Source organism: Chenopodium quinoa, unplaced genomic scaffold (genome assembly GCF_001683475.1).
Source record: "Chenopodium quinoa cultivar QQ74 unplaced genomic scaffold, ASM168347v1, whole genome shotgun sequence".
In the NCBI taxonomy this organism is placed as follows: Eukaryota; Viridiplantae; Streptophyta; class Magnoliopsida; order Caryophyllales; family Amaranthaceae; genus Chenopodium; species Chenopodium quinoa.
In genome coordinates this window covers 1,516,322-1,539,591 of record NW_018745461.1, presented here as the reverse complement: position 1 = coordinate 1,539,591, position 23,270 = coordinate 1,516,322, and the positions used below count along the sequence as shown (strand labels likewise).

The 23,270-nt window shown below is 34.9% G+C and overlaps 1 protein-coding gene and 1 long non-coding RNA gene across 4 annotated transcripts; one reads left to right on the top strand and one right to left on the bottom strand.

Annotated features, from left to right (window-relative positions):
• Positions 1–1,941: 1,941 nt before the first annotated feature.
• LOC110714874 (protein ROOT PRIMORDIUM DEFECTIVE 1-like) lies at positions 1,942–18,519 on the bottom strand. 2 transcript variants are annotated; one of them, XM_021893427.1, is made up of 8 exons: positions 18,370–18,519; positions 17,582–17,872; positions 5,018–8,006; positions 4,805–4,926; positions 4,005–4,204; positions 3,506–3,882; positions 3,224–3,326; positions 1,942–2,448 (listed from the first exon to the last, which is right to left on the bottom strand). In XM_021893427.1, exons 2-3 carry the CDS (start codon positions 17,861–17,863, stop codon positions 6,816–6,818), a joined length of 1,473 nt encoding a protein of 490 aa, XP_021749119.1. In that variant the 5' UTR covers positions 17,864–17,872; positions 18,370–18,519; the 3' UTR covers positions 1,942–2,448; positions 3,224–3,326; positions 3,506–3,882; positions 4,005–4,204; positions 4,805–4,926; positions 5,018–6,815. The 2 variants fall into 2 exon arrangements, with proteins under 2 accessions (XP_021749119.1, XP_021749118.1); XM_021893426.1 differs by having other exon boundaries at positions 4,005–4,926.
• A 1,221-nt stretch (positions 18,520–19,740) lies between these two features.
• On the top strand, positions 19,741–23,027 carry LOC110714910. Of its 2 annotated transcripts, none has more exons than XR_002510171.1 (4): positions 19,741–20,052; positions 20,747–21,369; positions 21,836–22,108; positions 22,244–23,027. It is a non-coding gene; the product is annotated as an uncharacterized LOC110714910 (long non-coding RNA). The 2 variants fall into 2 exon arrangements; XR_002510170.1 differs by having other exon boundaries at positions 19,744–20,052; positions 21,988–22,108; positions 22,244–23,022.
• Positions 23,028–23,270: the final 243 nt, after the last annotated feature.

The following is a 23,270-nucleotide window of genomic DNA, read 5'->3' as shown; positions in this document are numbered from 1 at the left end:
AAGTTTAAAAGAGCTTGGTAAAAATATGTTGGACGACAAAAATAAAGTCATGGATGAACTGCATCCACGATTAGAAACTACTACAAGTGATAAATGGTATTTAGTGTCTGATAACATTAAGTATGCCAATTTCCTGAATTCATACTTTAGTTTGAGAGTATAACCGCTTTAAACTCACCAGCCGCGAATCTAACAGCTCATGTTGTTGGAAATAATTGAGTCAGTGCCAAAATTCTGATCCAAGTAACCATTCTTCATGCCACTTACTACTATTTGAACAGATTTATGATGAATGTCATTGAAATAATCATTTAGCCATTCTTCCTTTTTCACCAAAAAATCTTCATAACTCATCTAATTATATGAAAAATTGCAGTCATTTAAAGTTTGTATTTTGCAAATTACAGCCATTTAATTTTATTTTTTTTTGCAAATTACAGCCCAAAAATTCGTATAAATTGTAAATTGAAGCCCAATTCGACTTTTTCATCGGTTAATATGTCAAAAAATCTTCGTTTAAGGTTTTAGGGGCCATTTTAGTTCTTAGGGGACCGAATTGAGCTCGGAATTAGCAAAAAAAAATAATGTAAGTGTCTCATTTTTACAGTTTCCCACAAATCGATATATTTTTGTTACGCAAAACGAGGCACTTATGTTATTTTATTTGCTAATTTCGAGCTCAATTTGGACTCTTAAGGACTAAAATGGCCCCTAAAACCTTAACCGAAGATTTTTCGACATGTAAATCGATGTAAAAATTGAATTGGGCTGCAATTTATACGAACTTTTGGGCTGCAATTTGCAAAAAAAAAAAATTTTAAATGGCTGCAATTTGCAAAATATGAACTTTAAATAGCTGCAATTTGCAAATTTTCCTTACTTAATAGAAATACTCATCTTCGATCATTAGTCAATACTTATTTTTGTTAGAAAATACTTCGTATTGTGTCTCATTCTATGTACCACCCACCATTATTGGTTCATATCATTTTAACTATCCCTTTTCTTGATTTTTTATAATAGAGATCATAATTTATATTCTAGTTTTTATCTCTTTTTCTTTTCTTGTATACTACTTCCTCTGTTCTTTTTTACTTGACCTGTTTCTTTTATCACGCTTGCCAATGCAAAAATTTAACGGCAAAAAAATATAAAAGTTATATATTATGATATTACTTATTGAGACGAATTCAAAATGATCCAACATGAATATGTTTTTCCTTCCATATTATTCACAAAACACGGTCAAAGGAGGGGTGGTGAATAGTGTAAAAGTCAAAGTGGGTCAAGTTAAAAAAAACAGAGGAAGTATGTTTTTATTCAACTCCATCCTTTTTTTTTGAAGTTCTTTTTCCCTTCTTTTGTACAACCTCCATAACTCTACAAGAATCATATTTTTTTGTGCTTAATTACCTCAATTCATTCGTTTTCCATAAATTAAATATCAAAGTACAAAAATTTCAATTTAATGAAAAACTACATGACAAGTAATCTGGCTATGTTGTCATATCCAGTTTTACTAAATCGATGATATAACTTGAGTGTACAGGTGCTATGGCAATTATATATATTGTAAAGAAACCGTTGTCTCCAATCTCCATTGCGGAGTACTTAGTTAAGTATAATAGTGAGAGAATGACTTATGAGAACTTAAGGTACTCCGTATAAAGAATTATTTAAGAAAAATAATAGAGTTGAATCAAACGTAAATGTATACAAGAAAAGAGATATTAGTACTTGAATATAAATTACGTAAATTCTATTTAATTTAAGAAAAAAATACATTTTAATAATCCCAATTTTACTAATCTTATCGTATTTGGCAAGCTTTTGAAGATTTCTTAGCTTGAGAAACAATCCTAGGGGCAAACAAGTTCTCGAATAATAACCTTGTTTAGAAGCCCAACCTAGTTTTTAGAAAAGGAGAAAACACCAAGTGACTTAGATTATAGAGTTAAAGCTCATTCGAAAATGCTGAAGTTTGCAATCGAACAATAAAGTTGTCCCCAAAACAATAAAGTGATGGGTAAGAAATTTAAAAAACAAACAACAAATTATTTTAACTTTTGTACCTATCACCTATGAATCAAGAATACAACATATTTCTGCAATAGATTGTTCTATGATATGAAGATAAAGGAGGGGTATCTGAATCCATGATCCATCCAAGAAAAGGTTTTGGTCCAGGTTTTATCACCCTTCACATTATCAGCAGAAGAATACGACTCGAGTTCAGCCATTTCATCAAGTGTACAAGGCCTCAATACTTTGGTTCAGATTATTGATCTTGCTTTGTTCCCGGAATAGGACAGACATCGTCCCCTTGATGATGAACCCAGGCAAGAGCGAGCTGCGATGCAGTGCACCCTTTCCTCGCAGCCATTTCACTAACCCGTTCAAAACATGTTTGTTAAGCTAAAGGTTTTCAGGCAAGAGCCTTGGTATGTTCTACAAGAGTTTGAATCAGCAGGATTATTAACCAAAAAATCAAAAGAAATGAGTGAGAAGAGAAGAAAAACATGCAAAATTAAGTACGAAATACAAAGTCTATTAAGGGTCTACTTGTTTTGTATTATTTAATCTTTTTTTTAGGAAAAAAAAAATCAAATAATAAAATAAGTTCATATAAATTAAAATAAGTTTAGATAAGATAATAAATAATTTAAGACAAAATTAGATGAACCAATGTTACCAAACATAGCCTAAAAAAAAATTCTCACAATTGACCCTCTTTTTTCTCCCTTTATATTAGTAGCCAAAATATATTTTAACCTGCTACTAATAATAACTGAAATCAAAAAAATAAAAATTAACAAAAATTATACTCCCTCTGTTCCAATATAGTTCCATGATTTTTCTTTTCAAGCTCAAACATTGAAAGTACAATAGCCTACAAAAAGTACAATAATCTTCAAATTGTGCTTAAGAGATTACTGTGGATTATATAAGGTTTTTCGAACTGTTGTACAAACACCTTTGCTTGATATCATACTGTAACACACCTTTGCTTGATATTAGTCATTATGCCCAATAAAACCGCTAACAAGACTACTGCCTTAGAAAGATACTCGAATCCCTACAGTCTAAATTGAGCAATAATGAAGAGACTCTTAAAGCCTAATCCTATATTTTCAAGAGAGGCTATTTTTAGTAAATTTTGAGCCAAAAGACAACTAAGTAAAATATAGCAAGTTTACACAGTAATAAGATGCTTTGAACACACCTTTCGGTAGTCACCTTCACAGAAAATTTCGACCACCTTGGGTCCCAACGAAAAGAATCCACGACCTAAAGGGCTATATGCTACTATTTCGATGCCAAGTTCTCTGTTCAACATCAACAACAGCATGCTCATATACTTAGATCAGTAAATAAAACTTACAACCATTAAAACTACCCCATTACGGTCCCCAAACTTCCAACCATAGGCGAAGGAAGATGGACTTTGTGCAGAAAAAACTTGCAAGGTAACTATTTTAAAAGAAAATGGAAATAGTGGACTCACCTGCAGGTAGGCACAATTTCTTCCTCCTAATCTCGTGTCCACAAAGACCACTCCATCTGCACCGCTGTTATGGGGTGAACAGCATGAGCTCTCCTGATTGTTGCAACACATGCTTCTGATAGACCAATGTACTTTATTTTTCCCTCTTCAACTAGTTTTTTTTAGTTTGCCTATCTGGATGATGGACAGAAGAATCATGGATAGGAGCAGCAGCAGCATGCAAGGGCAGCACGGTATTAACAAATATGTATGATTTACATTAAACGTCAGAGAGCAGAATGTTTTGGTGTTCAATTGAAACATGAAACCAAAAGCAAGAACCACTAAGATTCATCGTGGAAGATCCCAATAAACATTTGTATTGTCCTTTTTCAGTTCTTGCAAAACAGTAAACGGAAAACAAGCATAAATATTTAAGTATAATGCTCACTAAGAACAATTGAGCTTGGAATCAACATATAGGGGTAGGCTATGAATAAGAGAGATTCAACACACTAACCGTGATTCAATCGGAACACGGGTATCAACACAATGCTGATAAAACAAGTCTATGCAATCAACATCAATTCTCTTCAAGCTAGCCTCACAAGCAGCCCTCACATGGGCAGGATCACCTCGCACCTCTATCTTACCATCAACTTATATTAACCCAAACTTGGTCGCCAGTTATACCTTCTCTCTCATCCTTCCTTTTAGAGCCTGATTAATCAACCAAGAAACATTTATTTCCACACAAAACTAGCAACAATGTCTCATAAACAACATAATGTAGAAGATGTATGCCAAAGCGTGTTAAAATTTATACACAACTTAAGACAAATATGATGTAAATCAGCCTTGTAAACTTTTGAGACTTAGCAATCACGAGACTTGTTCACCAAACTAAAAGTACTCCTCCTATCATAACTAGTCTCCTTTTACAAGAGGAGAACAAAAAGAAGAGAACTTGGTGCTTCTCCCGCCAATATATTACAATAACTCTATCAGAATAATTGTGTACAAGATAGTCTAATCATACACAACAATGGAAAAATTGCACCCCAACTACCACAGGACGAGATCTTCTTCGAATTCTTAGATATTAATAATGCACCACAGAAGAGAGGCAGGGGATAAGGGTAAGACGGGGAGACAACGGAAACTTGACAGAAACCAGCAATTCATAATACAATAATTTAAGACAGCATGGACATGAGAAACAGCTAACACAAGACAAATTGCCATGGCAGATCAACCGAAAATCTTAAGAGTTGTACTGCAAGTCATTTGTAAATTGCAGTGTAGTTCTAGAGAATGTACGATGTAACTGATGCAGAATTACAAAGGTCAAGCCATTTGTAAATTGCTTATAAAGAACTTCTCGGATCTTGAAATGCTCCTTGCTGCAAAATAGTGTAAATCCTGCAATTGCTGGCTTGTTGCTGCAACAAAATATAATCAGAACTTCAGAAGCAGCTTCAAAAATAATGACTTGCAATTAAGGTACCTTGACACAAGTAGACATAAACGGACCTATCTTTGATGCATCACGATTATACTGCCACAAACTCCAGCCTAAAGGGATCATAGATACTTTGCATACTTTCCCTTATAATTTACCTGATGTAGTGTGCACTTGAGCAATGAAGCAACCAGCAAGGGACTTGCAAACTGCAAGCACTGTTAGTGATGCCCTTAAGAGGCCAAAATTAGCATTTACACTCACTAGCAAGCATGCAAGACAGAACTGAAACGCAAATTTTTTTTTTTCAAAGTAAAATGGTTAAACAACACTGCATCATCCCTAACAAAAAAAGTAGACCTGGGATGAAGTAAAGAAAAAGGAAATGACAGCATGTAAGGAGGTGGAGGGGTGGATGAATAACTTGACTGAAACCAACAATTTATGATGCTATTTAAGGAAGCATGAACAAGAGAAATTGCCAAACACAAGTCGGATGCCCAACAGATTGCTATGGTATTTAAGATCAAACAAAATATCTTAAGAGTAGAGCTTCCCATGTCACCATATAATGGTGTAGCATTTTAGAACGTACCTTAAGTTATTGAATGAAATACATTAAAGAAAGGAAAATTGAAAACAGAGACAAAAGACTATTTAATGTCCAAGAGCTTTGCCTAATGAAGACTAGGAAGCATCAAGCTTACATAAATACTGAATACCTCTGTAATATTGCACTAATAAGCAGTTCAGAACCAGCAAGATGAAGTAAATGCAAGAGGCAGGTTATCAGAAAAAGGGAGGGTTAAAAAGAATCTGGTTAGAGTCTTGAATGACCTAAGAGGTAAATATTTGACCCGTATCTGTCCACACAGTAGTTCTAATAGTGCGCGGTCATCAGAAGCCACAGTTGATGTTGGAGCAAAAACTATGGAACCCTCCAAAGATAGAAGGGACCATCCATAATGCTCCAAAAATAGACCTGTTTGTACAATATCTACAGCAGATATTGTTTAGAAGTTCAGAATATTGTTTACAGTATTGCTTATAAGTTTCCTGATACAGTTATGTGCATCACAATATCAATGTGTTATTGTCCCAATGTCATCACCTAAGAAAATATTACGGTACTCAAACATTGATGCTTAATAGTTCATGGAAAAGGCCATAATATAAAACAATATGCTAAGTAAAGCCCTATAGTACAGAGTTTAGGATCCAGGACTTCTGAAATTTTGAGTTACAGCATAAAGAAAGTGTTATAGCTGGAAACAAGAGATGTAAATTATTCGAAGCACATGTCCATGCAAGATAACATAAATTAAGGTTTTATGTTCCGTAAATGAAAAGAAGAAAAGGCGTACCAATAAGAGTAAGTCTGGAATAAAATACTTGCAGAAACTGCCAATTACTTTATAAGATGAGCACTTTTGGAGTTCATTCTTCAGCCCTTTGCATGATAAAAAGTAAAGTGCCCGAAGAGATTGCATACAAGCAACATGTTTTTACCTTAGGCTGATAGAAAAATGTAATAACTAGAGAAACACAACAAGAATGAGCCACCTCAGTAAAATCCAAACTCGAATACTGGGTTGCAAGCATATATCGCGTACAATTTGTGCCAAATACAACATTTGCAACTTTCCCCATTCCCAAATTAGAAAAAGGGAAAAGCAAGAAAAACAAAAGGAAAATAAATATTAACCCGAATCACCAGACCAGAATAAGTAATAAAAACACTATATACAGAAAATTACATGAATACAGAAAATGATGGTGACAGGAAAACTTACATTACTTCATATTTTCACTCCATTTCTTTCCAGAGAGAACCTAAATATAAACTTTTTACAGTGTCAATATTCAATACTACCAGCGTTCAGAAGTATCACTGTCTTCCCTATGACCCTCAGGCCTCCAGAATTGCTGCTCTGCATTGACATCCACCGGTTGATCATACTCTTCATCACTGTCTTCCTCGTAAATTTCAAATTCTGAATCATTCCCGTCAAATAGATCCTCAAATCCATCATCTTCAGTAACATCATCAAAAGGTTCCAGCTCCTGATGAACAACTTTAACAGGATGATCTTTAATGAGAGTGTCATCATTAGCTAAGGCCAATTTCATTTCTCGCCTTATTCTCTTGCCATGCCTGACCAGCTCAAACAAATGATTTTTGATAAGGAGACCTTCATCCTTTTGGATGAGTTCACCATTATCATCATATGCCTCAACCAAGAACACGGTGTCCCTCTGGCCCTTCAAACTTACATAAAACAGTTCTGGATGCCGAACCAACATAGCCCTTAACTTGTTGGGTAGCCCAAAATCCTTTCTGAAATGTGTCAAATGGTCTATCAACGTCCTCTTTTCAACTGTCATCCCCAAAATTTCCCTCACTACATTGCAAGCCCTCTTTTCTGCTTCTAAAGAACTTTTATGAAATTCTTCAAATGAAGTCTTATAGGGACATATATCAGGCAATTCTCCGAATCTAATCAAAAAATCATGATGGCGTCTCTTCACAGTTAAGCCTTTTCTTAATTTTACTAGCTTAAATTTCAAAGGCCTATCCACAATTAGCTCAGGTGAGTGATTTCTAAACTTTGGCAACGGTTCCGCTAAATTTGGGTCCCAAGACACAAGTTCAAGAGCATTACCATAGGATGTAGTAACAATCTTGAATTTTCCAGGATTCTCATTGCAAAGACGGGACCTAAAATTGGGTGGCAGACCAAGATCAGGCCCCATATGTGCAAGCTTTGACAAAACAAGTCTCCTATGAGGAGAGAGCATGAGAAGCTTTTGAAGCTTGTTGGCCATCAAAACAGAAGCAGTAGACTTAAGATGGGCTTCTCGCAAAGAAAGCGATTCAGCAGCTGGGGTTAAACGCACACACAGTTGGGAGTTTGTTTTCGTTGCATTAAGGGGAGTAGGCGGATATGGCACATAGAAAAGCTCAAAGAGGGTAGGATAACGTTCGATCATAGAGAGAATAGACCGAGGCTTTGATAGAGATAAGTAGGAACGGCATTTGGAGAGAACGCGGATAGACATGTAGTGTTGAATTGACTACCTTAATATTTTGATGATTGACTTACATAAAACAAACTCTGACTAATGATGTTTATGAGTCTTGGTTGAACAGAAAGATTCAGGTACACAAATACATGTTCCGGAGTAGGAACAACAGAGTTTGGAAGACTTGATGATGAATGCAAGCTTTCAAGATGTCCTCACAACTCTAGTATACTTAGTTATTCAGTGCATGAACTTAAGAAACAAAAGTGTTGGAAGGAACTCATGAGAAACTCAAAGTTCCTGATGGAATCTGGAATTCTTGAAGGAACTTGACTGATGCTCAGAAAAGTGTTTAAACGATGGTTTTCAAAAACAGTTTTCATATCCCTTAATTTAAGGAAAAGATAAAATCAGTTTTGAAAAAGATTTATTTTATAAATAAATAAAATCAAAATAATTCATTAATTTAAAAGATAAGTTTTTAAATTAATTAATTATTTAGTTATCTTTTAATTAATAAACAATTATCTTTTTTAATTAATAAATAATTATCTTTTTAAATCCTTAACTGATTTTTTACTTAGTAAAAATAACTGTTTACTTAAATTAAGGAAGCACGTTGATTTAGGAGTCAAGCTAGTGAAATCATGGTTCTCAACTTCCTCCACTTACATCCCAACTTCCCAGTATAGGTGAACGTGGGATTGAGGGGGAAGTAGGAACATGATGGAAGCTTGGATAATCTCCCTATAAAAACAGATCAACGTTAAGTTTTGAAAGTGTGGAAAAATAATCTTAAGTATTCTGAGCATAGAGTTTCAAAGTGTTTAAAAGAGAAGTTCCTTCCATCCTTAGTCTCTTAAGTTCTTTAGGAAATACTTGTAATCATTGTGTAATTGGGTTTGGGTTGTGAGAGTTGTAAAGTGTGAGATTTGAGAGAGTTGTTTACACTGTACAAGTGATTCGGAGTAGAATCACAAAGTGTGAGAAACTGTGATTGAGGGATCACAGTTGGGTAACTTGAGTTCCTCACGGAACTTGAGTCTAGGCAACGTATTAGTGATTGTAAATTATTTTTACATAGTGAATTTATTCATTGCCTATCTCAGTGTCTTTTCTCTTAGTAGTAGATTTAATTCCACAAAATTTACCATAGTCTACATACACTACAATTCACCCCCCCTCTTGTAGTATACATTGTTCTATCAATTGGTATCAGAGCAAGGAACTCGGAAAAGCAGGAAGCCCTGTCGAGTCAAGTTCCTGGAGGAACAATGTCAAAGGACGAGAGACTAGCTGAAGGTTACTCTACACAAAGACCACCACTCTTCAATGGGAAGTACTATGCCTATTGGAAGACAAGGATGGAGATGTTCATACAGTCCGAGAATTATCAAGTCTGGCGAGCTATCGAAGTAGGAGATTACGAGGTAACCAAGACCAATGCAGAAAATGAGGTAATTCCTAAACCTATCTCTGAATATGATAGAAATGACTTTGAGAAGAAAGAGATTAATGCTACTGCTAAAAAACTCCTAGTTTGGGGTTTAGGGCCAGATGAACACACTCGTGTTATGGGATGTAAAACAGCAAAAGAAATATGGGATTTACTAGAAATAACCCACGAAGGAACTCATGAAGTCAAACGTTCTAAAATTGATATACTGCTTTCTAAATATGAACGTTTTGAAATGGGTTCAAAAGAAACTATTCAAGAAATGTTTACTCGTTTTAAAAATATTACTAATGAATTAGTTTCTCTTGGTAGAGTTGTTCCTATGGATGAACAGGTACGCAAAATTCTAAGAAGCCTTCCTGAAGATGAACGGTGGAGAGCCAAAGTGGCTGCTTTGCAGGAATCAAAGGACTTTACAACCTTTAACCTTGAACAACTTGCAGGTTCCTTGATAACTCATGAGCTTCACCTATCAAACAAAAGTCAAGAAAGCTCAAAAAGCCGAGGAATCGCTTTAAAAGTTGCCCAACCAAGTGATGAGGATTCCGAATCTGGAGAGGAAGAAGCTGCCATGCTAGTCAGGAAGTTAAAAAAGCTGTACCGCAACAAAAGGTTTGGTGACCAAAAGAAAAGGAACTTCAAGAAGAACCAATACTCCAAGGAAACAGGAGGTTGCCACAAATGTGGGAACACAGATCACTTCATCAAGGAATGCCCTCTCTGGGAATCAGAAAAAGGAAAAGGCAAAATGAAGGAACACGGAAAATCTAATACTCTTAACTTTTCAAAATCTGATTACAGGAAAGCCATGATAGCTGCGTGGGGAGACACAAGTTATGAGGATGAAGAAGAATCCACGGAAGAAGAAACTGCAAACCTGTGTTTGATGGCTAAACACAGTGAAAAGTCAAAGGAGGTAAATCTCGAACCTAAATTTCTGAAATCCCTGTCAAAAGACAAATTAATTTCTTTGCTCATAGAAACATTGGATGAATATAAAGAAATATGTCTTAAACTTGGACAAAATGAAAAAGCTCTAGAAATCTATAAGGATCATATGAAATATTTGAATAGTTCAAGAACAGATGTTCAGGGAAGATTCTTTGATTTGCTAGATAGAAATACTATGCTTAAAGAAACACTGGAAAGAGTCAAAAATGAAAATATCATGTTAAATGTTGAATTGACTCAGTATAAATTGCTATGCACTAACATTGATTCTAATAATGCTCTTCAATTGCCTTTAGTAACCTTTAATGATGATCTTGAAAATTTGAAAAAAGAATTGCAGGTTACTAAAGACAAAAATGAGTTCCTTGAAAAGGATCTAGAAAGAGCAAGAAACAATGAGAGTGTAATCCACATGGGAGTTCCAAAGTGGATACTTGAAGCTCAAACCGGAAGGACAGAAGGTTTGGGTTTCAACCACAAAAAGAAGAGTAGTAGTAAAAAGAAAAACTATGTGGAACTTCCTAGTGAGACTGTGTGTTCCTTCTGTGGCAAGTCAGGACACAAAGATACTGAATGCAAAAGAAAGGAACTTAAGTCCACTAAAAATATAGTTTATGTATGGCAAAAGAAAAATGAGTCTGCTGTATCAACGAAGGAACCCATGAAAGATGGGGTTCCTGAATCTAACCCTTAGTTTCTTTTGCAGGTCGTAGTGAGGGGGAACAACCAATGGTACCTCGATAGTGGTTTTTCCAAGCACATGACAGGAGATGAATCAAGATTTCTCTCACTGACGGCCTATACAGGAGGAACTGTGACCTTTGGTGATAATAAGAAAGGCAGCATTGTTGCCGTAGGAAAAGTTGGAAGGTCAAGTTCCCAAGCTATTGATAACGTTTTTTTAGTCGAGGGCCTCAAACACAGCTTATTAAGCATATCACAATTTTGTGATAAAGGAAACTCAGTAAGTTTTGATTCTGAAAAATGTAGCATCATTCAGAATGACACTGGGAAAGTTTTGCTGGAAGGAACTCGGAAAGGGAACACTTATACAGTGGATCTCAATACAGTTCCGAGGAACAACTTAACTTGCCTCAGTGTCATTGAGGATGATCCTTTACTGTGGCATAAACGTTTTGGTCATGCAAGTTTCTCTTTGATTGATAAATTAAGAACAAGGAACTTGGTAGAGGGACTTCCTTCAATCAAGTTCCTATGTGACAAAATTTGTGATGCTTGTGTGAAAGGAAAACAGGTCAGATCATCCTTTAAATCCAAGAAAATGGTGAGTTCCACGAAACCTTTAGAGTTAATTCATATGGATTTGTGTGGTCCTATGAGGATTCAAAGTAGAAGTGGAAAGAAGTATGTCTTAGTAATTGTTGATGATTATTCTAGATTCACATGGGTAATTTTTATGTCTAGCAAAGATGAGACTTTTGATGAGTTTGTCACATTTTTCAGGAGAATTCAAAAGTCCACCGGACATCAACTGATACACCTTAGATCTGATCATGGCACTGAATTTGAGAATTTTAAATTTGATGATTTATGCAGGGAACAAGGCTTAAGTCATAATTTCTCAGCTCCAAGAACTCCACAGCAAAATGGAGTTGTGGAAAGGAAGAACAGAACCTTAGAAGACATGGCTCGAACCATGTTAATAGCCAGCAATCTTCCAAGGAACTTCTGGGCAGAAGCCGTGAATACAGCCTGTTATATTATAAATCGTGTCATGCTAAGGCCTATATTAAATAAGACACCCTATGAACTTATGAAAGGCAGAAAACCGAATATATCTCATCTGAGAGCATTTGGTTGTAAATGTTTTGTGCATAATAATGGTAAAAGGAACATAGGGAAATTCGATGAAAGAAGTGATGAAGCCGTATTTCTTGGATATGCTACTAACAGTAAAGCGTATAGAGTTTACAATAAACGCACTATGTGTGTTGAGGAAAGTGTGCATGTTATATTTGATGAAACTAATCCACTTCCATGTACACAGGAACATGAGGACTATGACTTTGAAATTGGTCTAGTACGTCCTCAAGAACAAGAAGAAGATGCAGTAATTCCAAATAAGCAGCCAACTCGATTAAATGAAAATCATGAAAATCCAGAGAAGGAATTCGACATACAGACTGAAGTTCCTTCGAGAGAACAGCCTCAGAATGAAGAACCTGCCGAGGAACCAATAACACAAGAGGAAATCACTGAAGAAGAAGCAACAGGCTCAGGAAATCAGAATAGTCGAGTTCCTATCCAAACCTTCCAGCCCAAACCTTGGAAGCACCAAAAGTCACACCCACTGGACAAAATTATCAGTGACTTATGCAAAGGAACTCAGACTAGATCGCAAATGAGGAACTTCTGTGCCTTCAATGCTTTTCTATCTACTTTGGAACCTCGCAACCACAAAGAAGCCTTAGAAGACCCTGACTGGATTATAGCCATGCAAGAGGAACTCAATGAATTCGAAAGAAATAAGGTATGGCATCTTGAACCTAAGCCACTAGATAAAAAGGTCATAGGCTTAAAATGGGTCTTTCGAAACAAACTTGATGAATATGGTACAATTGTACGAAATAAGGCTAGGTTGGTTGTAAAGGGATATAAACAACAGGAGGGTATTGATTTTGAGGAAACATTTGCTCCTGTTGCTAGACTTGAGGCTATTAGAATTTTAATATCTTTTGCTGCTTTTATGGGTTTTAAACTGTATCAGATGGACGTAAAGTGTGCGTTTTTGAATGGTTTATTAAAAGAAACAGTTTACGTCGATCAACCCCCTGGATTCGAGAATCCAAATTTTCCAAACCATGTTTTTAAACTTGATAAGGCTCTCTACGGACTAAAACAAGCTCCAAGAGCATGGTATGAAAGATTGTCTAAGTTCCTTTTGGAAAATGATTTTAAACGAGGAAAAATTGATAAAACTTTGTTTTTAAAATCTAAAGGAACTCATCTTTTAGTTGTACAGATCTATGTTGATGATATTATATTTGGTGCAACTAACGAATCTTTGTGCAAGTACTTTGCTGACTTGATGTGTAGTGAGTTCCAAATGAGCATGATGGGGGAACTCAATTTCTTTTTAGGACTGCAGATCAAACAAACAGAATCAGGAATATTTATACATCAGCAAAAATATGTCAAGGAACTCCTGAAAAAGTATAACCTTGACAACGCAAAGACTAACCACACTCCTATGGGAACTAACTCTAGATTAGACGAAGATCCCTCAGGAACTTGTGTGGACCAGACAATGTACAGAGGTATGATTGGTTCCTTATTATATTTAACTGCAAGTAGACCTGACATTTCTTTTAGTGTTGGTCTTTGTGCTAGGTTCCAATCAAATCCAAAAGAGTCGCATCTAACTGCCGTAAAAAGAATATTGAGATATCTTAAAGGAACGGCAGACTTGAGTTTATTCTACCCACTAAGTGATACATTCGATCTCAAAGGATTTGCTGATGCAGATTATGCCGGAGACTTAGTAAATCGCAAGAGCACGTCAGGTATGGTTCAATTCTTAGGCTCTTGTCCAGTTTCTTGGAGTTCCAAGAAACAAAACACTGTTGCTCTATCCACTGCTGAAGCAGAATATGTAGCTGCTGCTGCATGTTGCTCCCAATTAATATGGATAAAGCAACAGTTGCGTGATTTTGGCATAATTTTAGAATGTGTTCCTATATACTGTGATAATACTAGTGCTATTTGCATCTCAAAAGATCCAGTACATCATTCACGTGTAAAGCATATTCATGTTAGGCATCACTTTCTAAAAGACAATGTGGAAAAAGGCTCTATTAAATTAGAATTTGTACAAACTGAATATCAAATTGCTGACATTCTAACAAAGCCTTTGAGTAGAGAAAAATTCGAAAAGATGCGATTGGAACTCGGAATGATAAAGCTGAATTGAGCAGTTCTTCTTGGAACCCCAAGGTATGTCTTAGTGAAACGACTGAGCATTGCGATATATAACCTTGGTGTGAAAAACATAATCTCGAATCTTGCAATGAACAAGCATGTAATTCTAATGAGTGTGTGATCATGTGATTATGTCAATGAAGAAGACAAATTAAGCCATATTATTTTCCAAGTTCCTTTTTGTAAAGCTCTGTACATGTTAACCAGTATTTTACTTTGAAGTAACTTACTGGAAATTTTTTTTCTTTCGTAATTTTTATTTTTCTTTATTTTTCAATTTTTATTTTTATCTTTTTATTATTTTTGTTATCTTATAAATTTAAAAAACAACAAAAAGATTTTTTTTTCTCAATTAGATTTTATCTTATTTTTTTATTTTTATCATTGTCAAAATAAATCACAACCTTTTCTCTATCCCACTAAACTCTCAACCGTCACCTATCTTTTCACCTCACTTACCACACGCACCCACTCACCTCAAAAAACCCCAAAACACCAACCGCCACTTCCAACCTTCAAAGTTCCTCTAACCAATGAAGAAACCCACCCCTTGAAACCAGAAAACATACTCCATGAAAAATCCCTCTCAAAATTAAGCCTTAAAGTTGTTCGTTGAAAAGTTTGTTTTATTACCGATGTACACTCGGAATCTGAGGAAGAGGGAGATCAATGTGAGGGGGAACTGAATGAGAGGGAAAGCATTGATGAGGAGGAAGACAGTGAGAAGGAAGAAGTAAAAGAGGAAGACAGTGAGAAGGAAGAAGTAAAGGAGGAAGAAAACAGTGAGAAAGAAAAAGAAAAGAAAGAGAAAGACAGTGAGAAAAATGATGAAAAAGAAGAGGAAACAGAGAGTGAAAAAGAAGAGGAAAAAGAAAGTGAAAAAGAATGAAAAAGTGCAGTAGAGAGGGAAACAGAAGAAGAGAAAGAAATAGAGAGTGAGAAGGAGGAAAAAGATGACAAAGAGGAGTTAGTGAAAGAGCTACTCAAGGAAATTGGAGGCTTTGTTAAACAAACTGTCCCTGTAACAGGTAGAAAAAGGAGAAGCGTTAGACTTGCTTCTTCTAAACCCAGAACACTGAGATCTCAGCCTGTTATTATTGTTGAATTGGATGATGATACATCTAAAGTGTCTGAAGGAACTTCCACCCAAGTTCCTCAGGGTCCGTCTTCCCTTGTTTCTGAAGGCACTCCATCACCACCCCCTATTCCTTCCTCTGTTCACCAAACCACACCTTCTCCACCTGCTTCACAACCTCGTACTTCTGGTTTCGGCTTCAGTGCTTTTAGCTCTGGTCCAAGTTCCTTGCAAATCCAGGAGGAACTTCAGCTTTTGTCCACTACACTTACACAGAGTATAACTAACCTTTCTTCTAAAGTGGATAACCTGGCTACTAAAGTTGAGGGGCTGCAAACTCAGATGCTTTCTCTGGTAGATAAAGTAAATGCTCATATGGACTCCTCGGCTCAGGAACTCAAAGCTAAAGTGAAGCAAAGTTGTTACAAGACCATTCTCGATGCGATCAAGGATGTTACCTTACCATGAAGCTGCTACCATTTCCTAGCCCTTTGCAAAACAAACCTACCCCACTCTTTCTTGTGATTTATTAAACAGTGATATTGTCCTTCAATTTTATTTTGTTTGGCTTGTTTTGAACATTTTATTTTGTTTTATTTCGGTTTGTATTAAACTGGCTAAGTTTGTCTTTGAATTTGATGTTTTCATTTTGGTTGCATATGAACTGTGTGCGCATGCTTAATCGTTCATGAATTCAGATTTACTACTCCCTCCGTAGTTTAGTACTATATATAGCATGCTCTTTCTATCATTTTGATAATGTCAAAAGGGGGAAGAGAAGAACAAACTCAGAAAGCTGGACTCAAACCGATTCCCTTCAAGTCTTCATCATTTAAGTAAAGGTATAAATTTCACAATTTATTAATTTCATGAATGATGCAGACTTCTTTATCCTTAGTTTATTTTATTGCTTTAAATAATTTAATTGTTTTATTTAAGTATTGGTTACTCTGATTGCTTGGATGTTTGTTTTGTTTAACCGAGTTTGTTTTTGTTTGTCATCATCAAAAAGGGGGAATATTGTTGAATTGACTACCTTAATATTTTGATGATTGACTTACATAAAACAAACTCTGACTAATGATGTTTATGAGTCTTGGTTGAACAGAAAGATTCAGGTACACAAATACATGTTCCGGAGTAGGAACAACAGAGTTTGGAAGACTTGATGATGAATGCAAGCTTTCAAGATGTCCTCACAACTCTAGTATACTTAGTTATTCAGTGCATGAACTTAAGAAACAAAAGTGTTGGAAGGAACTCATGAGAAACTCAAAGTTCCTGATGGAATCTGGAATTCTTGAAGGAACTTGACTGATGCTCAGAAAAGTGTTTAAACGATGGTTTTCAAAAACAGTTTTCATATCCCTTAATTTAAGGAAAAGATAAAATCAGTTTTGAAAAAGATTTATTTTATAAATAAATAAAATCAAAATAATTCATTAATTTAAAAGATAAGTTTTTAAATTAATTAATTATTTAGTTATCTTTTAATTAATAAACAATTATCTTTTTTAATTAATAAATAATTATCTTTTTAAATCCTTAACTGATTTTTTACTTAGTAAAAATAACTGTTTACTTAAATTAAGGAAGCACGTTGATTTAGGAGTCAAGCTAGTGAAATCATGGTTCTCAACTTCCTCCACTTACATCCCAACTTCCCAGTATAGGTGAACGTGGGATTGAGGGGGAAGTAGGAACATGATGGAAGCTTGGATAATCTCCCTATAAAAACAGATCAACGTTAAGTTTTGAAAGTGTGGAAAAATAATCTTAAGTATTCTGAGCATAGAGTTTCAAAGTGTTTAAAAGAGAAGTTCCTTCCATCCTTAGTCTCTTAAGTTCTTTAGGAAATACTTGTAATCATTGTGTAATTGGGTTTGGGTTGTGAGAGTTGTAAAGTGTGAGATTTGAGAGAGTTGTTTACACTGTACAAGTGATTCGGAGTAGAATCACAAAGTGTGAGAAACTGTGATTGAGGGATCACAGTTGGGTAACTTGAGTTCCTCACGGAACTTGAGTCTAGGCAACGTATTAGTGATTGTAAATTATTTTTACATAGTGAATTTATTCATTGCCTATCTCAGTGTCTTTTCTCTTAGTAGTAGATTTAATTCCACAAAATTTACCATAGTCTACATACACTACAATTCACCCCCCCTCTTGTAGTATACATTGTTCTATCATGTAGTGTTTAGGCTTCAAAAGAAGCAAATTCCTAAGCTTCTGCACAAATCGAATTCGATTTTGCTTAATCACATGCCTATCTAATGAACGATCTCGTACCAGCTTAGGAGCTGAACAACAAATAGAGAGGGACTTCCTCTTACATTTCCCCAATGAAATTACAAAACCATACCCACCTCTACCAATCCTATCCATTGTAATCGAGGGTATAAAGCTCCTTGTTCGTCTCTGAGCCATGGCAGGAGGGTGAAAAGGTCTAATTTCATAGTTCAATCCTAACATTAAAGGGTTCTGCGATACATTAGCAACCAAATTTGATTCAATTACCAAATAATTCATGATTTAATCCAAACACTAAAGGGATATGCTATACATTAGCCACCAAATTTGATTCAATAAATAAAAAAATCATAGTTCAATCCTAACATTAAAGTAAAGGGTTATGCAGTACATTATAGCAACCAAATTTGATTCAATTAACAAAAAAAATCATAGTTCAATCCTAACATTAAAGGGTTCTGCAATACATTAGCAACCAAATTTGATTCAATTATCAAATAAGGCTCGAAAAATCACATAAATAATTTCAGGGATATTTGATTTATTTATCAAATTAGGGTCATAAATTTCTTTTCTAGCAACATAATCGATGGTTGTGATGTTTCATAATCTTAGTTATTAGAACCAATAGTTCAGCTTTTAGAACCTAAAACAATTAAATTAGATTGCCTCTCAAAGATAAACCTGAAATTGATAAGATTGATTGATTACAAAAGGAAACAACTTACCTCAGAAAGCTGCTTCAATGGGGGATACAAGTATGGAGATTGTCAAGTGCGCTTCAATGGAGAGCTAAGAAAAGAGAACATTGACAGCAATTCAATGGGTTGGAGCCCCATTTTAACCCGTGACCAATCCCAGTTATAAGTGGGTCAGATCCGTATAAACATCGAATAAGGCCATAGAAATTGTTTTATAAGTACACGGTGCATTCAAGAGTACTTTTTGCTCATTTAGTTGATTATTGCTCATTTTATGATCAAATGAACAAACAAATATTATTGGGTGTACCGTATACTAGGGTGTATATAACAATCTCTCATAAGACAATAAATAAAGTAAATCGCTAAACCATTAGTTCCTAATTTTCTTCAGTACAACTCTATTCAATCCTGTTCAGTTTAGTTATCTCAGTTCATAAATCAGAACAGGCCCTTACTAACCGGGTAACGCACGTATTTTAACATGATTTTACAAACATGCCCCCTTATAAATTTACTGTATTCTATAGTTGGTCATGACAGATAAAAAAACCTAAAGAATTACATACTTCCTTTTTTTTAGTGCATCACTTTTTTTTTTTTTGCATCATTTCCATCTATAGTAACTTTCTACGTTATTTTATAATTTCTCACAACACGATAGGTCTCAGCTTAATACAAAGTACCAATTTATCTAACAATTAGAGAGAAAATGGATATAATTTGTTTCAAAATAAAAGGATTGGAGCAATAATGACAAGTCTTGACACGACTTGCCCTATTTTAATTTTAATGTGATACGCTCTGTCCGTCCCTAAGTATTTAAGGGTATGTTTTATTCACTTGATTTCACTTATGTGAACTTATATGATACTGTCTGAAACATACTAGAGGTTGTCTGAATTTCCCCAAATGGAGATCGGTCCGTTTTTGAACAATCCTAAAGGCATGGAGTTGTTATTCCGGTAGGATTGGGGTTTTTTCGATGGGTTTTAGGCACGAATTGTAGTAGGGGTCTGGTGGCCTATTACGGGGTATTTTGTTTTATTTTATGGATTAATTACGTGTTAACTTGTGTCAAAGTTGTTGTATCAAGTTGTTGAACAATTGTTGACCAGTTGCACCTATTAAAAGTAAGCGCAAATAAAATTTAGTTATTCAATAATAAAGAAAAGTAGTGATTAATAAGTGTCCTAATAAGTATTGTATAATTTTAATTTTTTTTACTGAATTAGTATTGTGTAATAATCCCTCCATTTTTTAAAACTTGCTCCATTTTCAATTTCGACCGTTTTAAAATAGTTACCCCATTTCCTATTTTCTTATTTGAAAACAATATTTAATTCATTTCTCTCAACATAAATCATACTTTTACCCCTTTTTCATCATAATAACAAAATATCGGAGGGTTTATTCCGATAATCCTCCAATCCAAATAAAGCAATCTTTTTAGGAGGATGTTGTTGGGGCGGCCCTTCCTCGTTTTTATGTTTGTTTCGGGCATAAAAATGGACCTAAATTATTTCGCTCCCTCTTTATTCAAAAATGATGAACCCAAAATTGCTTCCAAATCGATTGCTCGAATTTCCCAAATTGATTGCTGCTTGATTTTCTCACAAATTGCTTGCTACTCGAATCATCACACATTGATTGGCTAATTTCGGCTCGAATTGCATCCTATTGATACGAAACCCAAACCGAATGTCTCAGGTATCAATTTCCTTATTATAGGTTGATTTTTTTTTAATTAATTTTTAATTTTTTTTTTTAATCAAACTGGAGAAATTGTGCGATTAAGCTTTCATAATTTGTTGATTTCTCGAAATCGGCGCTCTTAAATTTTTGATTTGCTGCTTTGACTGTTGTTATATTTGATCTGTCGATTGTTAGTTTAGCTAATTTTATCAGTGTGCAACATTTATTGGTTAATGCGATGAATTTTGCTATGGATGTGCGATTAGTAATTAATTTTGTGCGATTTGTGATATTCATATTCATATATCTAAAGCCAATCAAGCACTATTCCTTAGTTTTATGTTTTCCTATCTTGCTTTACTAATTGCAGGTTTAATCAAGCAATATTCTTTAGCTTTTGATTACAATGGATTTATGAAAATAGCGCAATTATTGTTTGTACTTAATTGCTGTCAAGTAGCAGAAAGTTTTGCAATTTGGATTACAATGGATTTATGAAATAGCACAATTAGTATTTGGAAAGTTCTAAAGGTTCTATTACTTTTTGCTACATCAGTAGGATTTTGCCTCTAGATCTTAGTTATTTATTGGTCAATGCGATGGATTTTTTTTTTTTTTTTTTTTTTTTTTTTTTTTTTTTTATGTATGGCGAATAGTAATTACTTTTGTGGGATTTGTGAGGTTCATATTCATGTTGGGTGTTTATCAGGTAAGCGTGCCATCTTCCCCAATCGCGATGCCGAACCCTACCCCTAATACAGTGGTATTAGCCCCCCGCATTAGAGTGGATTTTGTAGTAATTGGATCTTATAGCTCAGGAATTAGCCCAGAAAGGATTATTAAATCCATCTTAATGCATTCAAATGGGAGAGGATTTGATGCGGATGTCAAGCTTTCTGAGAAGAATATTAAGGTGGAACGGTTACCTTCCGAATATCGGTGGAGGAATAAGGATGTTTTGATGAGAAAAGCTCAAGGAAGTGTGTTTTTCAGAGATCTGACATTCATGGATGAATTGAAACACATAATTGGTGACTCCAAAGGTCAAGAAAAGCTGAGGAAGGTTAGGGAATTTCTTAGGGGGAGAATGTCCACCTTCAAAATGTTTTATGCAGTTACACGTATCGGTGTTACTTTTAAGATTCGAGCATTTTCGCCTGTTTTTGAGGATGTTGAACAAATGATGGCACGGCATTTTGATGATAAATCTATGCCACCAGCTATTGTTGTTAAGGGTGTGCCATGTTAATGGTTTGCTGACCACAATCAGGACTCCTCCCAACCATCAAAGGACCGCCTACGTTCCTTTTTTGGGACTTTGGGGTTAATCAGGTACTCACTTACTTGAATATGTATACCAATAATATCATTTCAATTATGATTTATTGATTATTATATACCAAGTAGACATTTATTTTTCTGTGGTTATTAATCTTGATTCATTAATTGATGTTGTTGTTTAACTGGTAGAAATCGTGACATCCTAGTAGCAAACGTGCTTTATGTTGTCTTCTGTTTTTTTTGAGCTTATTATGTATTATCTTGATGAATTGTGCTTAAATGCCTTCTTGTGTCAACCCAAAATATTGACTACTGTTTGTTTTTCTTTTTCCACTATTTTAGTATTTTTATATGATAATTTACCTCAAGTTAGGGAAATTCTTACCCTTGTATGGCGCAAGGATGGATGTTACTTGTACAACATATATCTTCTATGTTAGATAAAGTAATAAAGCTAATTTAAGTGTGTTTTTTTTGGTTGTGTGTAAAATGAAGTTAGTCAAATTTTTTTTTTAAGGCCAAATTTGTGCAAGGATTGGGAGTCTGTGCATGGTGCAAAGCTAAGACAAGCTCCCTTAAGTTAGCCATAGAATTAAGGTATTTGGCGTTTTATTCTGTTATAATTTATTCACATATGTGATTTTTGTTTGCTATAAAATATACTTGTAGGAATCTTGATACGAGTGTGAATGATGCTGATGCAAAATATTGCAATGTCACTATACAATTTGCCAACTATGAGGAATGTCACAAGGCATTGGAACAATTGTGCTCCTTCTCTTTAAGAAGGGTAACTATCTTTAATTACCAATATTATTGATGCTAAGTGTCATCTCCAGCATATTAATAAGAGATGAAATGCTGCATTCCTTCAATAATAAACAAAAGACATTATTGCTTAAAGGTGACTATCGTGGAATTATAGGTAAAGGAGAATGGTGGTTTCGAAGAAGCCGACTATGAAGTTAGCTGGAAGGACTCTGTTTCTGTTTCTCAGCAGGAGTATGATTTGGCGCCAGTTAGTGAGGATATTTCCGAGTTAAAGGTTCTGAAGCACCAAATGGAAGTGATGCAAGAGCAGATGAAGAAATTGGAAGCCAAACTCAATATTCTTGAGGCTAAAGGGGATTAACATAAGGGTCGTACGTGTGCCATAGAGAAATTGGATCATTTGGAATGGGTTTTAGAATCCATTCACCTTTTTTTTTTTTTTTTTTTTTTTCATACCACCTCCCCTCGATTCACAATCCATTCTTTTAATGAAGTATATAATCCATTTTAACAATAAAACCAAACAACTTTAGACTAGTATGAGTTTTAGAATCCATACCTTTAGTATAATTTTTAATACAGTAGTTATTAGGCTATTTTTCTATGGCACATGAACTCGATCTATTTCTATATTTTGTACTAGTAATAATATATCCTCCACAAGCTAAGGTACTCCAATATGAACATTGCCATACTTATTTCTCAATATTTAATCCAAGTTTGATTTTAAATCTAGTTAGTAAAATGTTGATTAACAGGTTGTTTAATTACTAAAATCCCACGAAGTTGAATAGCTAATTTGTATTATATAATTTCAATTATTGGCTCCGCTCGATTTTATGATCACCTCTATGTTAATTGTCTCGCTTTCTCTCCCATTCAAAAGTGATGAACCCTGAATTCCTCCAAATTGATTGCTCTTAAATCTTTAATTTTGTTGCTTTTAATGTTGTAATTTGTTTTGAGGATTGTAAGTCCATCTTCCCCAATGCCAATGATGAACCCTAACCCTAATACAGTGGTATTAGAGTGGATTTTGTAGTAATGGGTCCTTGTAACAGAATAGTTGACCCAGAAGATATCATTGATAAGGTTGTGATGCTTTATGAGAAGAATATCAAGCTGGAGATGGTACCATCCAAAATTCAGATTTCGAATAATGATCGTTGGGTGAAAAGAGC